Below are 18,005 nucleotides of genomic sequence, written 5' to 3'. Positions count from 1 at the left end.
ATACTGTATCGTATCACCCTGAAGTGTGACACAGGTAGAAGCAAGTGGTTCCTTCAGGCTCTCTATAAACCTTTATAGGCATAAAGTAATTTTTAAACCCCATTAAAATTCAAAAATGAGGCCAGGCGTGGTGGCTCACACTTGTAATCCCAGCACTGTGGGAGGCCAAGGCGGGCGGATCACGAGACCATCCTGGCTAACATAGTGAAACTCCGTCTCTACTAAAAATACAAAAAATTAGCCGGGCGTGATGGTGGGTGCCTGTAGTCCCAGCTACATGGGAGGCTGAGGCAGGAGAATGGCGTGAACCCGGGAGGCGCAGCTTGCAGTGAGCCAAGAGCATGCCACTGCACTCCAGCCTGGGTGACAGAGTGAGACTCCGTCTCAAAAAAAAAAAAAAAAATTCAAAAATGAGAATAACAGCTACCATTTATTGAATGCATACTTGGTGCCAAATTCTGTATTAAGTGCTTTTTATGCCTTATCTCATATAATCCTCACATTCAACTCTTGAGGCAGTAGGTGCTTATTATCTCAGTTTTAAAACCAGGGTTTAGGAAGTCTAATTTAAATTTATACAACTAGGAAGGGGAAGACCAGATTTAAACCAGGCCTTCTGACTCTTGCGCCTGTTCTCCTACCTGTCTCAGTCTTCATAAATTCATATGTCCTCACGTTTCCTCATTACTCCAGTATTATTACTGATGACTTTATCTGGTGTTCTGGAATCAAAGGAAAAATGGTGCTTACTGGTAATCTAGTACATGCACCCTATGACCCATAGACAGTTTCTTCCAGGACAGATTTGTTTGGTTTTTGAGAACAAGTTCAGCTTTTAAACTTTTTTTGAATAAGCAATTCCTGCAAACTTCCAGTTAGGACAAAAAAACTTTGTGAAGTTCTTTCACTAGCTTTTATTGTTTATAAGGTTTGTTAGGGCCTTCCAACTCTTGAGTTTCCTAGAAGTGTTTGTACTTGTGGTTACTGGCTTCTTTAAATCATACTTCTGTTCGCAGTCACATGTGTTGGGCACAGTGACATACTTTTTCAACCTATTCCATTTTAATTAACAAACGTCTAATTTCACTTAATGAGTAGTTTTTCTTTTGGCTGGAGCAATTACTAGACTATTTAGGTGAGTCATAGAATATGTGGCAAAGTTATTCATGTGATAATTATTCAACCATTGCTGAATCCAAAACGTCATAGTTTATCTAAAAGCTTTTGTGGCTAAACTCTTAACTCATTCTCTCTCCGTTACCTAACTACAGAAAGAGTTGCCTTTGGAAATTGAGTTTCCACTGTTTGAAGATACTGTTTTTAATCTCTTTAAGATAGTGACTTGATAAGTGAAGATTTTAAAGAGTTCCCAAACTCATTGAGATGCACATGTTGTTGGTCAGCTAAGACCACTTGCTAACATTTGAATCGTGTCAAGCTTAACCACATGGGTGATTGATGTCTGTTGAAGTCCAGTTACAAAATTTACAAATCACTGTGTGTTGTGAACCTTCAGGTTCCTTGCCATTAGTCAAACCAAGGCTGTTAAATCCATGTACTGTATATCAGAGTTCTAAGGAAGTGTTGGTCTTAGAATTAATTACTTAATATTGAACAATAATTTATTGCAATCTTCATAATGGCAAAGTTTAGTTTTAATACAGGTAGACTTCCAATTTCATGTGTTATATGGAATTGTGCAATGGTTGTAAAGCTTGATTAAAATTTAAAAACCTGTTGCTACAGCTTACAGAAGGGGGTATACAGTTTCAGAATGCAAAGTGTCATGCTTTTTGTTTTTTCTTTTGGTGTCAGTTACGGATGTTAGCCTTTAGTGAAGCCCATAAAAGCCTTTTCTAACCATCATGTGTGCAACAATATATTTTTGTTATTGAGTACTTTAAAAAATCTGTCCTTTTTTATGGGAACAAAACCTGAAAATATACTTTCTAGCCCTATGGTCTTGGATAAGATAATTAAGTTTTCTGTGCTGATTTCCTTATGTATAAAGTGGAAATGAAATTATTTATGTCCTTGGCCAGGTGCGGTGGCTCATGCCTGTAATCCAAGCACTTTGGGAGACCGAGGTGGGCAGATCGCCTGAGGTCAGGAGTTCAAGACCAGCCTGGCCAATATGGTGAAACTCCATCTCTACTAAAAATACAAAATTAGCCAGGTGTTGTGGTGCGTGCCTGTAGTCCCAGCTACTCAGGAGGCTAAGGCAGGAGAATCGCTTGAACCCCGGAGGTGGAGGTTGCACTGAGCTGAGTTTGTGCTACTGCACTCCAGCCTGGGTGACTCCATCTCAAAAAAAAAAAAATTATCTATGACCTTGTGGTATGGTCAGGATTAACCTGTAAAAATTTTAATATAGCACGTCTGGCACATGGTAAATAGTTAACTATTTTCGTTTTGTTTTGCTTGATACAGAGTTTCACTATATTGCCCAGGCTGGAGTACAGTGATGTGATCTTGGCTCACTGCAGCTTCTGCCTTTTGGATTCAAGCAAGTCTCCTCCCTCAGCCTCCTGAGTAGCTGGGACTACAGGCGCGTGCCACCACACCCAGCATTTTTTTTTTTTTTTTTTTTTTTTTGTATTTTTAGTTGAGACGGGGTTCACCATGTTGACTAAGCTGGTCTCGAACTTCTGACCTCAAGTGTTCTGCCTGCCTTGGCCTCCCAAAGTGCTGGGATTACAGACATGAGCTGCCATGCCTGGCCAGCTGTTATTAACATTTAAATTTTACCTAAGTTTTTACAAAATGAAATCAAACTATGAATATTACGTGACATTTTTATGGGAAAGGTCATTTTGAGTTTGTTGCGTGCCTGGTGTAGCCTCTTGTAGGTCGTGAGACTAGGAGGTGGGAATCCTGCACAGAAGCCCTGTTACCAATTGAAACAGGGAAGATAGCTTCACAGTGACAAGGAAGATAATTGTCTAGCCATGTGCTGGGTACTTAATAAAGTCTCATCAAAACATTTTAAAATTTTATTATGTGTGGCATAGAAGAATGAAAATAATTTTTAGTATGTGAGAGTAATTAAAATCTAAAGATAGTGTTGAAAGTATGGAAAAATTCAGAATAAGAATGTTGGCCTGTGTTCCTTTTTATTCATGTGAATTATTTCACTTTTGCTTTTTATTTCCTTAATGTTATTAAAATATAATCTCTGTTGATTGCTTTATAGGTCCACTCAGCTGTTGAAGAAATGGATGGATTAGATGATGTTGAAAACAGCATGTTGTACTATAATCAAGCAGTCATTCTTTATCATCTGCGGCAGTATACAGAAGCCATATCAGTTGGTGAAAAACTTTATCAGTTCATAGAGCCTTTTGGTATGTTATCTGTCAAGTCAAAAATTTCCCTATCTTCCCTATACTTGCAAAGTTCTCTGGTACTTTTACCTAGATAACCTAAATCTGAGAAGTCCATGTCAATATTCAAAGAAAAAAAGAAAAACCGTATCAGCTTTGCTTAATGGTTAGAAAAGATAAAAATATAATCCAGGTTTTCTTTGAGTGTCCTTTCCCAAATTTTGAAGATAACTGTTAAAAATGCTGTTGGAAAGTATTGAAAACACTTAGTGATGTTTGTGGGGGTTTTGCTGTTTAAACGCTATTTTATTATACCTGATCCTTTCTTTCTTTAGTACGTTAAGGAAGTAGCATTTTGGAATGTTAGGGGACAGTGAGGTATTTCATTTTTGCCTATTGCCTAACTGAAATTTTTGGCGGTAGTTATGGAGTAGGAAGTATAGAACATTAGTTTTTTTGCTATCTTAATTCGCTTACTAACCTCAAGGAGGAGTAGCAAGAAAAGTAAGGGCAAAGGAAAAAAGAAGAGCAAAGGAGAAAGCTGGACCCAGGAAATGGTTGTTAGAGAGGGCTGTTGGTTTCTAGCCCACAAGCAGTCAAATTCCATTTGTGAGTTACATTTTTGTCTTGTTTTTTTTTCATGATTGCTTTCTTTTACATCCAAAACACAAATGAGAATTCCTAATTTATCAGGAACGCCTGATTGCTGATGTGGTTACCACAGGACAAGTGGTGGGGTGTGATAGCACTCTGTGGTGCTTTGGGAGGAGGTAGAGAGTCCCCTTTTGCTGACAGTGGTTGAACAGCTGATTACTATGGCTCCAAAGAGCCATTTTGAGGTGCTTCTCTTCTTTCCCTCAATCCTGAGAGCTTGGTAGCTGGACAGGCTGGGCAGGAGAGACAGCAGTGGTAAGGGATTATGTAATTAGTGACCAGGTCCTTCTGTATAGCTAGAAATCAGAGTTACACTTTTAGGACTGTACACATTTTTCTATAAAGTTACTGTTATTGATGCTTCTTAGAATTTCCAGAATTCAGCCAGGTGCGGTAATCCCAGCACTTCGGGAGGCCAAGGTGGGTGGATCATCTGAGTTCGAGACCAGCCTGACCAACATGGGGAAACCCCATCTCTACTAAAAATTAGCCGGGCGTGGTGGTGCATGCCTGTAATCCCAGCTACTCGGGAAGGCTGAGGCAGGAGGATCACTTGAACCCGGGAGGCGGAGGTTGCAGTGAGCTGAGATCGCACCACTGTACTCCAGCCTGGGCAACAAGAATGAAGCTTGTTCTCAAAAAAAAAAAAAAAAAAAAAAAAAAAGAATTTCCGGAATTCATGAAATCCTGTTAATCTGCACTGTGGCTGAACAGAATATATTAATAGTAATCAACTCGTCAGTATTCACATCCATTTTTCTTTGAAAATATTATGGCTTTTTTTTTTTTTTTTTTTAACTTTTACTGCTTGGATTTTTTTAAAGACTATTTTTTAGAGAAGTTTTAGATTTACAGCAAAACCAAGAGGAAAGTACAGAGATTTCTCGTGTGTCCTCTGCCCCAACACATCCATAGCCTCTCTCATTACCATTATCCCTCAACAGTGTGGTGCATTTGTTATAATTGATAAACCTACATTGATACCTCATAGTCATGCAAAGTTCATAATTTACGTTAGGGTTCACTCTTGGTGTTGTATGTTCTATGTGTCTGGACAAATGTATTCATTATAGTATCATACAGAGTATTTTTCACTGCCCTAAGAATTCTGTGTTGTGCCTGTTAATTCCCTTTCTACCTATAACCACTGATCTTTTTACTCTCTCTATAGTTTTGCCTTTTCTACAGTGTCAAACTTAGAATCATAACTACTTAGCTTCTTCCTTTTTTTTTTTTTGTTTTTTGAGATGGGGTCTCTTTCTGTTGCCCAGGCTAGAGTACAATGGTGGGATCTCCACTCACTGCAACTTCCACCTCTCAGGTCCAAGTGATCCTCCCACCCCAGCCTCTTGAGTAGCTGGGATTACAGTGAACGCGCCACCACACCCAGCTAATTTTTGTGTTTTTTTGCAGAGACTGGGTTTCGCCATGTAGCCAAGGCTGGTCTAGAACTCCTGGGCTCAAGCAATCCACCCACCTTGGCCTCCCAATGTGCTGGGATTACAGGTGTGAACCACCGTGCCTGGCCAGTACTCAGATTCTTCATACAACATATACTAATTGAGGACATGGGCCAATACTGAGGGCCAGACACTGTTCTGGGTCTAGAGATAATGCAGTGAATGAAATACAGAAACTCTTTACCCCCGTTAAGCTTCTATTCTAATGGGAGAGAAAGCAACATAATAAAAAAACAGCCATCCCTTGGTATTCAATGGAGATTGGTTCTAGGACACCCTTCCTCAGATACCAAAATCTGCTGATACTTAAATCCCTTATATAAAATGGTGTAGTATTTACATATAGTCTGTGTACATCCTCCTGTACATTTAAAATAATCTCTAGATTACTTATAATACCCAATACACTGTATATGCTATGAAAATGTTTTCATACCGTATTGTTTAGGGAACAATGACGGGAAAAATGTCTGTACATGTTCATTGCAGATGCAACAGCTCTTTTTTTTTCTTTTAATATTTTCAATCTGAGGTTGGTTGAATCTGTGGGTGCAGAACCCACAGACACAGGGGGCTGGCTGTATATTGAATGTTGTGAAGTAAAGCTAAAATTGAATGAGAATATAGAGATTGAGTGGGGATCTTTTAAGTAAGGTAATCAAGCAAGGCCTGGGATGAGATGATATTTGAAATGAGACCTGAATAAAGAAAGGACGTTAGCCTTGCTGCTGTTTAGAGAGAAAGCATTCCCACTGGAGGTAATGGGATATGGAGAAGACCTGAAGTGAGAGGCTGTATTTGGTGAGAGCAATAGCAGCAAGGTCATCGTGACTGGAGCTAGGTGGGGAGGATAATAGGAAATAAAATCAGAAGTAGCCACAGGCTCAAAAAGTTTTGGATTTTGAGGCTGGACACAGTGGCTCATACCTGTAATCCCAGTACTTTGTGAGGCCAAGGTGGGTGGATCACTTGAGCTCAGGAGCTTGAGACCAGCCTGGGCAACATAGTGAAACCCTGTCTCTATGAAAAAATTAGCCAGGCATGCTGGCACATGTTTGTGGTCCCAGCTGCTCAGGAAGCTAAGGTGAAAGGATCTCTTGAGCCTTGTAGGCAGAGATTGCAGTAAGCCAAGATTGCAACACTGCACTCCAGCCTGGGTGACAGAGTGAGACACCATCTCAAAAACAAAAAAAAAAAGTTTTGGATTTTGGAGGATTACAAATTTCAGATTTCAACATTTCAGGTTAAGAATGCTTAACCTCTATTGGAATTCAGGTTTCTTTTTTTTTTTTTTTTTTTGAGACGGAGTCTCGCTCTGTCGCCCAGGCTGGAGTGTAGTGGCCAGATCTCAGCTCACTGCAAGCTCCGCCTCCCGGGTTTACGCCATTCTCCCGCCTCAGCCTCCCGAGTAGCTGGGACTACAGGCGCCCGCCACCTCGCCCGGCTAAGTTTTTGTATTTTTTAGTAGAGACGGGGTTTCACCGTGTCAGCCAGGATGGTCTCGATCTCCTGACCTCGTGATCCGCCCGTCTCGGCCTCCCAAAGTGCTGGGATTACAGGCTTGAGCCACCGCGCCCGGCCTGGAATTCAGGTTTCTTTCTGCCTAAAGTAATTTCCTCATTACATGTGCTAGTGTTTAGTAGATATTTTCCCAAGGAAGATTTAATCACTGGAATTTCTGAAATGAGAGACCTTGCAATGCCTAATAAAATGACATTGTTGACATTGCAAGTTGCTCTCATTCATAGCTCTAGGTGATATGCATTCATTTGAGTAAAGATTTATGCTTTGCTATTTAAAGCTTTGTATCCTTGTTTGGAGGGTGGTCTGAGATGTGTGCTTTACTTTAGATTGTGACTATTCTTTTCCTGTGTTTTTTTCTCCCAGAAGAAAAATTTGCCCAAGCAGTGTGTTTTTTGCTTGTAGACCTGTATATATTGACCTACCAAGCTGAGAAAGCTTTGCATCTTCTTGCTGTCCTAGAAAAAATGATTTCACAGGGTAACAATAACAAAAATGGAAAGAATGAGGTGAGTGTTTAAAGGTAATCAGACTAAAATTTAAAATATGATTAATTCTCTCTGCTTGTTGGTTTACTGGATTAAAAAGGAGAAAACAATTAAAATATGATTAATATTTGTGATTATGAACTATTAACAGCTTTAAGATACAATTTGCATATTATAAGCTTTACCATTTTAAAGTGTAGAGTTTAGTAGTTTTGAGTGTACTCGCATTTGTACAACCATCACTACTATCTAATTTCAAAATATTTTTATCACCCCAAAAAGAAACCCTGTACCATTTGCAGTCACTCCCCATTTCCCCCTTTCCTGAGCCCTAAGCAGCCATTAATCTACTTACTGTCTCTGGATTTACCGTCTGGACATTATATACGAATGGAATCATAATATGCAGCCATTTGTGACTGGTTTTTTTTACTGTGCTTTCAAGCTTCATCCATATTGTAGCATATACTTTTTTTTTTTCATGTACTTCATGCCTTTTGTGGCTGAATAATATTCCATTCATTATATGAATATGCCACATTTTAAAAATTTCTTTATAAGTTGGTGGACATTTGGGTTCTTTTCTACTTTTTGGTTATTATATATAGTGCTTCTATGAACATTCATGTAAAAATTTTGTAGGGATATATGTTTTCAATTATCTTGGATATAATATTTAGGAGTAGAATCACTGGGTTATATGGTATCTTAACTCTATATTTAACCCTATACAAGACTGTTACAAAGTGATTGCACTTTGAATCAGTTGAGCCCAGGAGTTTGACATGAGCATGGGCAACACAGGGAGACCCCTGTCTCTATGAAAAATTAAACTTAGCAAATAAATAAAACCAGCTCATCGTTACGTTATGTTCATTACGTTCTACTGTGAGCTTCTCATGAGTAGAGCTTCCTGTCACCCACTCTAGACTACTGAACCTCAGTCTCTAGGAGTGGGACCTGGGATTCTGCATTTTTTAAAGACAGGGTCTTACTCTGCCACCTCAGGCTGGAGTATAGTAGCACAGTCACGGCTCACTGCAGCCTTAATCTCCTGGGCTCAGGCAATCTTCCCACCTCAGCTTCCTGAGTAGCTCGGACTGCAGGTACATGCCACCATGCCCAGCTAATTTTTGTATTTGTAGAGATGGGATTTTGCCATGTTACTCAAGCTGGTCTCGATCTCCTGGGCTCAAGTGATCCGCCCACCTCAGCCTTCCAAAGTGCTGGGATTACAGGCGTGAACCACCATGCCCCACAAATTCTACATTTTGAAAATGCTCTCTAGGTAATTTAGGTTACCTCACTTGGAAATCACTGATTTAAATTGTGGTCAAAAATATTTAATTTTTATAAACTTTGTCTCATCACCCTGCAGACTGGTAATAACAACAACAAAGATGGATCTAATCATAAAGCTGAAAGTGGAGCTCTAATAGAAGCTGCAAAATCAAAGATACATCAGGTAGTGTAAATTTTAAAGGGGGGCAATACGTCACATACATTTAATTGTAGTTAGGACAAATGAAGCAATGAGATAGATCATTGGAAGCAGTCAGTAATTCAAGGTGCATATATTTGTTTGTCTTTTGAAGTACTGTAGTTTAGAAGCACATTTATCGTAAATATATTTTGCTTAAGAGGATAATATAATTTATTTAAATTGCTCTATAAATAAAGTTTGAGAGAAATGGCATGGGAATGTACTGCATGATAAAATCAACTGGAATTTTAAAAGTCGTCATTAGCCATGTGCAGAAGAGGACTGATAGGATTTTTGCCTGGAACTTGAGTATTTTAAGTTTTTTGTTTGTTTTTGAGACGGAGTCTCGCTGTGTCACCCAAGCTGCAGTGCAGTGGCGCAATCTCGGGTCACTGCAACCTCCGCCTCCCAGGTTCAAGTGATTCTCCTGCCTCAGCCTTCCTGAGTAGCTGGGATTACAGTCGTGCGTCACCATACCTAGATAATTTTTTGTATTTTTAGTAGAGACAGGGTTTCACCATGTTGGCCAGGCTGGTCTCAAACTCCTGACCTCAGGTGATCCACCTGCCTCAGCCTCCCGAAGTACTGGGATTACAGGCGTGAGCCACCACACCTGGCCAAGTTTTTATTCTACCGTGATTTTAGTATTTTGAAGTATATTCAAAGAGTACAGTGAAAATAGCATATTTTCTAAAATTGCAAACTTGTTTTAGCAAGTAATTAGTATAACTATGTTGTAAATACATTGGGTTTAATTTTCCTAACTAGAAAGTAAAACTTTATGTAAATCTACCATAGTCTTAACATAGTAACATTTTCACTTTGACAGTACAAAGTACGAGCTTATATCCAAATGAAGTCTCTGAAAGCATGTAAAAGAGAAATCAAGTCAGTCATGAATACAGCTGGAAATGTAAGTTTCTTCTGTACTTTTGTTTTTCAATTTGTGTCTTTCTTGTTTAGACTATGGGTATTTGTCAGTTTTAAATAATTTATCTTAGTCTATTATATATACTGCCAGATATGAACCTTGCTGTTTTAAAGTTGGGAAGTAGTAATACTACTGTGTCTGTAGTTTAATTTTTTTTTACTTAAAATTACAACAAGCACTTTTCTATTTTATGTAACCTTCAAAACCACCATTTTAAATAACTGCCTATTGTTCTGTGACTAGTTTATCACAATTCACTTAAACATTTTGCTAATATTAGACGTTTAGGTTATTTTAGAATTTTTTAGTATTATACTCAAAACATTTATGGCCAGGCATGGTGACTCACCTGTAATCCCAGCACTTTGGGAGGCTGAGGTGGGAGGATCACCTGAGGTCAGGAGTTCAAGACCAGCCTGACCAACACGATGAGACCCTGTCTCTACTAAAAATACAAAAATCAGCCGGTGTGGTGGTGTGTGCCTGTAGTCCCAGCCACTGAGCCACTGGGGAGGCTGAAGTGGGAGGATCGCTTGAACCCGGGAAGCAGAAGTTGCAGTGAGCTGAGATTGTGCCATTGCAGGCTAGCCTGGGTGACAGGGTGAGACCATGTCCAAAAAAAAAAATTTTTTTTATTAAAAATCTAACAGTCAAGTTGTAGCCAAAACCTGCCCCTTCCAAATGACTTTTGGCTTGGCAGTACCTTCAATTTAACTAGTACTAAAGTATTTGAGATAGAATTACTTCTTCCTTCCACTCCCTCCACCCTAATCTTTCATTGATAATTTTTAAGATGGTGTAGGAAAGAAACAAAATTGTGAACAATCTTGATGCTTCTAGGAAAACTATAAATTTAGAAGTATAAAGCCATGAGAAAATATGGTTAAAAATCTCAGGCAGGATCCAGATTAGTCACTGAGTTAGTTAATATGCTAGTGATTTTTTATAACAATTGTGGCCTAGACCTGAGCCTAAGAGGGAGAAGCCCAGTGAGCCAGCCAGCCAGCCATTATCAGACCTTTTTTTTAAATGATAAAAGACATAATTCCTGCTTTAAAGGAGACCATAGTCATAGAGGAAAGACAAATGAAAATTATTATAATTCAGTGTAATAGTCATCCTAAATCAGCGAAAACTTCAGAAGGAATAGCTACCACTAAGGATAAGTGCTGAAAACCCTTGTTTCCTTAGTGACCAGAACTTTGGGATGGGCGGGAGGCAGAGCAAAGGATAAACTAGGATTTAGAAGGAAAGCCTGTTGCTAAATTAAGTGAATACATAGGCCAGGTGTGATGGCTGATGCCTGTAATCCCAGCTCTTCAGAAGGCTGAAGCAGGCAAATCACCTGAGGTCAGGGGTTCGAGACCAGCTTGGCCGACATGGGGAAGCCCCATCTCTACTAAAATAAAAAAATTAGGCCGGGCACGGTGGCTCAAGCCTGTAATCCCAGCACTTTGGGAGGCTGAGGCAGGCAGATCCCAAAGTCAGGAGTTCGAGACCAGCCTGACCAACATGGTGAAACCCCGCCTCTACTAAAAATACGAAAATTAGCCGGGTGTGGTGGCATGCGCCTGTAGTCCCAGCTACTCAGGAGGCTGAGGCAGGAGAATTAGCCCGGCGTGGTGGCACATGCCTGTAATCCCAGCTACTCAGGAGGCTGAGGCAGGAGAGTTATTTGAACCCAGGAGGTGGAGGTTGCAGTGAGCTGAGATCGTGTCACTGTACTCCAGCCTGGGCGACAGAGCAAGACTCCGTCTCAGTCAATCAATCAATCAATCAGGATTCCAGATGTCCTCCTGGATGGATGTTTAGTCTCCAGAGCTCTCTGCATGCTTTTGTACTCTAAACAGGTAGTACTATCTAGAGGGTTCTCCACCATGAGGATTCTTAGGAGAAGTGAAAAGTGATCTACTATTCAAAATAATAATCTTGGAACAGCAAGATTAGTGCTTGCCAATAAGGCATTCTGTTGAAAAATTCTTCCATTTGTAGAATGACACTTTTTTTTTCCTATTTGGAAAAGTATTTGATTATTTATATCTCTGTAGGTGCTAATGAAAGGTGCATTTGTGTCCTAGAAAGTAAGAAAGATCACCAGTCTCTCTAATAACTATTAAAATGAAGGACATAGATTGTGCTGTCAAATTGGTTTTCAGTTAGTCGTATAGTAGATGAACACAATCAGTTGATAATCTACAGACTGTATTTTTTTTTTTTTTTTTGAAACGGAGTCTCGCTCTGTCGCCCAGGCTGGAGTGCAGTGGTGTGATCTCGGCTCACTGCAAGCTCCGCCTCCCAGGTTCACGCCATTCTCCTGCCTCAGCCTCCCGAGTAACTGGGACTACAGGCGCCCACCATCATGCCCAGCTAATTTTTTGTATTTTTAGTAGAGACTGGGTTTCACCGTGTTAGCCAGGATAGTCTCGATCTCCTGACCTCGTGATCCGCCCTCCTCGGCCTCCCAAAGTGCTGGGATTACAGGCGTGAGCCACTGTGCCTGGCCCAGACTGTATTCTTATACATATACATATACCTATATTTATTTTTTCAGGTGGACCCTTAGTAATTCTTTTTACCAAGTGCTCTCTGACAGGTTCAATTTTTTAGATTGTGAGAGCAATGAAACATTTAGAGACTATATAGTTTTTTGTGACTATGACTTAATTCATTTATGGTTTTGAACACATGTCAGTACAACAGTATAATTAAGATCTTACATTAGGCATCTGAAAACAAATTATCAGTAACTTTTATATTTTCTCTACAGTCTGCACCCTCTCTCTTTCTTAAAAGCAATTTTGAGTACTTACGAGGTAATTATCGAAAAGCTGTGAAGCTATTAAATAGTTCAAACATTGCTGAGCATCCAGGATTCATGAAAACAGGTAAAAGAAAATTGTGAAATTTTAACTTTTTTTGCCTGACTCTTCTACCCCTTCTTGCTTGTCCAGCTCCCAACACCCAGTCTTTCAAGTGATTTATGCTCATTTTTTTTTTTTGTTTTTTGTTTTTTGTTTTTTTTTTTGAGACGGAGTCTCGCTCTGTCTCCCAGGCTGGAGTGCAGTGGCCGGATCTCAGCTCACTGCAAGCTCTGCCTCCCGGGTCCACGCCATTCTCCTGCCTCAGCCTCCCGAGTAGCTGGGACTACAGGCGCCCGCCACCTCACCCGGCTAGTTTTTTTTTGTATTTTTTAGTAGAGACGGGGTTTCACTGTGTTAGCCAGGATGGTCTCGATCTCCTGACCTCATGATCCACCCGTCTCGGCCTCCCAAAGTGCTGGGATTACAGGCTTGAGCCACCACGCCCGGCCGATGATTTATGCTCATTTTTTAATGAAAATGTTTTAATATTTCTACTGCAAAAATTTCCATCCTGTTTCTACTTTAGAAGAAACCTCATTACTTCTTTCTTTTACTTTGCTTTCTTTCCTTTTTTTACTTTTCCGGGTTGGATCGCTTTCCTCCCCTCCCCGCATCCCCGCACCTTCTTTTTTTTTTTTTTTTTTTTAAATAGTCTTGCTTTGTCGCCCAGGCTGAGTGCAGTGCCACAGTCACAGCTTACTACAGCCTCAACCTCCTGAGCTCAAGTGATCCTCCCACCTCAGCCTCCCAGGTAGCTGGGACTGTAGGCATGCACCATCATGCCTGGCTTACTTATTGTAGAAACAAGGTCTCATTATGTTGCTCAAGCTGATCTCAAACTCCTGGGCTCAAGTGATCCGCTGACCTCGGTCTCCCAAAGTACTGGGATTACAGGCGTGCACCACTGTGCCTGGCCCAGATAGCTTTTCTTTTTTCTTTAACCTGACTTGCCCGCCGTCCTGCCCTTCCTTCCTTCCTTCCTTCTTTCCCTTCTTTTCTTTTCTTTTCCCTCCCTCCCTTCCTTCCTTCTTTCCCTGTCCCTCCCTCCCTCCTTCACTTCCTTCCTTCCCTCTTTTCCCTTCTTCCTTCCTTTCTTTTTTTTTTTTTTTTTTTTTTTTTTTGACAGAGTCTTGCTTGGTCGCCCAAGCTGGAATGCAGTGGTGACAACATCTTGGCTCACTGCAACCTCCACCTCCCTCCTGGGTTCAAGCGATTCTCCCACCTCAGCCTCCTGAGTAGCTGAGATTACAGGCACGCACCACATGCTCAGCTAATTTTTGCATTTTTTGGTAGAGACAGGGTTTTACCATGTTGCCCAGGCTGTATCAAACTCCTGACCTCAAGTGACCCACCCGCCTCAGCATCTCAAAGTGCTGGGATTACAGGCATGAGCCACCGCACCTGGCCCTTTAATTTGTTTTTATAAGATCCTTGGACTTTTGCTTTATAAAGTAGACTTTTTTTCTTTCTTTCTTTCTTTTTTTTTTTTTTTTTTTTTTAGTGAATTACTCTCTGTACCGGAAAAGTGAGATCTTTTAAGTGAATAATATAATGTTTTTATTTCTTTCTGCCATAAAGGCAGTTAATAATATAATTTTTTTCTGTAACTTACCCAATTAATATGACTTATTTAGATCATTAACTATATCAAAAATCTTTCTATAAAGCTAGGAAAATAAGTATTATTACATATTCTTTCTTCTATTTAAAAAGTCTTATAAATCCCTTGATATTAATGGTAACATGAAAGTAAAAATTGTGACTGTCATTTAGGTTTATATCATCAGTATTTGATGGGGCAGGAGAAGGAAAATCACTTATTCAAGAAATGAGGATAAACTGTTGAAAATGTATGTTTTGCCTCAAGTTTAAAATGCAGACAATTAATATGTTTTTTGGTTTGTTTTGTCTTGTTTTGTTTTGGATTCTATTCAGATACACACACAGAATACACATGCAAACATACTCAGATCTTCCCCTATTTACCCTTTCAGTTCACAGGAGTGATGGAAGATGGAGAAAGGCCCTTTGTTCCTTATAATTCTCTTGTGGGTATTATTTCTCTTCTAAATTCCCATTTCTAATTCTGCTCGATTTTAGTGTTTTGTTTTCATTGTCATAGTTTCTCCTCAGAGGTCCACTAACACAACATGCAATGATCCCTCAAACTAAAAAGATAATATACTTTGAGAAATTTTTGCTTAGGATTTTCTTGATGTAGATCTCAGTATTGACATTGTCAATCTTTAAATTGGAGGCAGGAGCTGGAAGCGGTGGCTCATGCCTGTAATTCTAATGCTTTGGGAGACCAAGGCAGGAGGACCAGGAGTTCGAGGCTACAGTGAATCATGATCATGCCACTGCACTCCAGCCTGGGCAACAGAACAAGGCCTTGTCTCTGAAAATAAATTAATAAATAAAGATGGCCAGGCAGGGTGGCTCACACCTATAATCCCAGCACGTTGGGAGACCGAGGCCAACATATCACTTGAGGTCAGGAGTTCAAGACCAGCCTGGCCAACATGGAGAAACCCCGTCTCTACACAAAATACAAAAATTAGCTGGGCATGATGGTGTGCACCTGAAATTCCAGCTACTTAGGATTCCAAAATGCTGGGATTGCAGGCGTGAGCCACCGAGCTCAGCCTTGTGTTTCTTTTTTAAATATTGTCGTTGCTTAATTTAAAAACATGTCAGAAGATTACCTTTAGTTTTTAGTGCTAAACCTTAAATATCCTGATTATTAATTTTGTCATTCTAGTCAGGCATTTTATACCATTAAGGGCTGTTGTTTTAGAATGTTTGGGTAGCTGTTTAGAAGAAAAATATTAAAGGCCGGGCGCGGTGGCTCATACCTGTAATTGCAGCACTTTGGGAGGCTGAGGCGGGCAGATCACGAGGCCAGGAGATCGAGACCATCTTGGCTAACATCGTGAAACCTCGTCTCTACTAAAAATATAAAATATTAGCCAGGTGGGGTGGCGGGTGCCTGTAGTCCCAGCTACTGGGGAGGCTGAGGCAGGAGAATGGCATGAACCCAGGAGGTGGAAGTTGCAGTGAGCTGAAATTGCACTACTGCACAACAGAGTGAGACACCGTCTCAGGAAAAAAAAAAAAAAGGAAAAAAAATTAACACTTAGATTACTTTCATTACACCAAAATAAAATTCAGAGAGATGAAGGATTAACATTTAAAAATAAATAAAAGCAGTAAGACAAAACTTGGATGAATATTTTAATTTTGTGATGGGGAAGGCTTGAGTAAACATTTTCCAAAATCTAAATCTAAGTACCATAGAGTTTAGAAAACATTGCTAAATTTGACCACATTGAAATGTTAAACATTTTATGATTAAAAATGTAAACACACATACACATACTGAACCAAGTCACAAAACAGATAACAAACAGAGGTGGGCAGGAATATTTGAAACAGATGTGACAGAAGGTTTCTATAACATACAAAACAACTAATAACCAACAGAAAAAACATCTGTAACCAAATAAAGAAATAGATCGGCCAGGAATGGTGCTCACTCTTGTAATTTCAGCACTTTGGGAGGTCGAGACAGGAGGATCACTTGATTCCAGGAGTTTGTGACCAGCCTGGGCAACAAAGTGAGACCCTATCTCTGCAAAAAAATTTAAAAATTAGCTGGGCATGGTGGCCCACGCCTGTAGTCCCAGGTACTTAGGAGGCCAAGGCATGAGGATTGCTTGAGCCCAGGAGGTCGAGGCTGCAGTGAGCCCTAATTATGCCACCGCACTCTAGCCTGGGCGACAGAAGGAGACCCTGTCTCAGAGAAAGAAAAAAAATAATAAGGGTGAAAGACAAGAAGAGGCAACACAGGCTGAAAAATACAAATTCCCAAACATGAGAAGATGCTTAGCTGCAATGGTATTTAAAGAAGTGTAAATTAAAATCAGTGGAGACTTACGGTTTAACAAGCATACTCTGTTCTGTTCTTTTTTTTTTTTTTTTTTTTTGAGACAGTCTTACTCTGTCACCCAGGCTGGAGTGCAGTGGTGCGATCTCGGCTCACTGCAGCCTCTGCCCCCCAGGCCCAAGCAATTCTCCTGCCTCAGCCTCCTGAGCAACTGGGATTATAGGCGCCCTCCACTATGCCCGGCTAATTTTTGTGTTTTTAGTGGAGGTGGCGTTTCACCTTGTTGGCTGGGCTGATCTCGAACTCCTGACCCGAAGTGATCCACCTTCCTCAGCCTCCCAAAATGCTGGGATTACAGGCGTGAGCCACCGTACCCAGCCTCACTCTGTTCTTTTCTATATATTCTTGCTATTCACTTAATATACTTTGGTTGTTTCCATATATACTTGCTTCCTTGTTTCTAATTTCTACATAATATTTCATTGGTGGATGCAATGCGTATACATTATATTACTGATGAACATATTTTGTCTTTTGCATTTTTGTATCATTTGTCTACAGTTACTAAAAATTAGCTGGGCATGGTGGCTCATGCCTGTAATCCCAGAACTTTGGGAAGCCAAGGTGGAAGGTGTTGCTTGAGCCCAGGAGTTTGAAACCAGGGTAGGCAATATAGTGAGACCCCGTCTATTTTAAAAATTGTTTTTAAAAAGGAAAAAAAAAATCAGTACAAAATTAGACTAACAAAATAAGACTGGTTTTTAAAAATAATTTTTATGAACTTTAACAAAATAGATTTTAAAAGGAATTTTAAAATTTTTCAGATATTTCCTAAATTTCAAATACCTTGTGAACTGTTCTTTAGGAAGTAAGTGGAATGGTAACAGTGTTAACTCATGCAAGACGAGCCCAATTCTTGTCTGAGGGACACCAACATTAAAATTTTTCTGTGGACAAATTTATTTGCATTTTTTTCAGGTGAATGCTTGAGATGCATGTTCTGGAATAACCTTGGTTGCATCCATTTTGCCATGAGCAAGCACAATTTGGGAATATTCTACTTTAAAAAGGCTCTGCAGGAGAATGATAATGTCTGTGCACAGCTCAGTGCAGGTAGCACTGATCCAGGTAAGCCCAGTACTGGGGTACAGTTTGTATTTACTACATCAGAAAAGCATGATTTAAAAAGCATGAATGTGGTTAAAATACCCACCATATAGGCTTACATATAGTTAACTCTGATCTTACCCAACAAGTTTGGCTCTGGGGATTTTTAATAGATAATGCTACTTTGAATAGCAATAACAAGATGTTAAGAGTAATTTTGAATTTTCCAGAAATTTAAGTTGCATTCCATTTTTCATCGATTTGAAAAAATTCCCTATGGTAGTGTTATGT

At 39.9% G+C, this 18,005-nt stretch overlaps 1 protein-coding gene across 6 annotated transcripts in view; it reads left to right on the top strand.

The window, feature by feature from the left end:
- LOC105470942 (CCR4-NOT transcription complex subunit 10) overlaps nt 1-18,005 on the top strand; it is a 98,290-nt gene that overhangs the window by 24,901 nt on the left and 55,384 nt on the right. For all 6 annotated transcript variants that reach the window (XM_071090762.1, XM_071090761.1, XM_071090763.1 and 3 more), the window contains 6 exons: nt 3,194-3,344; nt 7,325-7,467; nt 8,825-8,911; nt 9,759-9,842; nt 12,628-12,745; nt 17,586-17,735. In XM_071090762.1, coding sequence (XP_070946863.1) covers nt 3,194-3,344; nt 7,325-7,467; nt 8,825-8,911; nt 9,759-9,842; nt 12,628-12,745; nt 17,586-17,735 — 733 coding nt within the window. The remainder of the gene's footprint in view (nt 1-3,193; nt 3,345-7,324; nt 7,468-8,824; nt 8,912-9,758; nt 9,843-12,627; nt 12,746-17,585; nt 17,736-18,005) is intronic.

The sequence above is a fragment of the Macaca nemestrina genome, chromosome 2, assembly GCF_043159975.1.
Source record: "Macaca nemestrina isolate mMacNem1 chromosome 2, mMacNem.hap1, whole genome shotgun sequence".
NCBI classification, from domain to species: domain Eukaryota; kingdom Metazoa; phylum Chordata; class Mammalia; order Primates; family Cercopithecidae; genus Macaca; species Macaca nemestrina.
The sequence above is the reverse complement of the archived record's forward strand: the minus strand, read 5'-3'. Positions and strand labels throughout refer to the sequence as shown.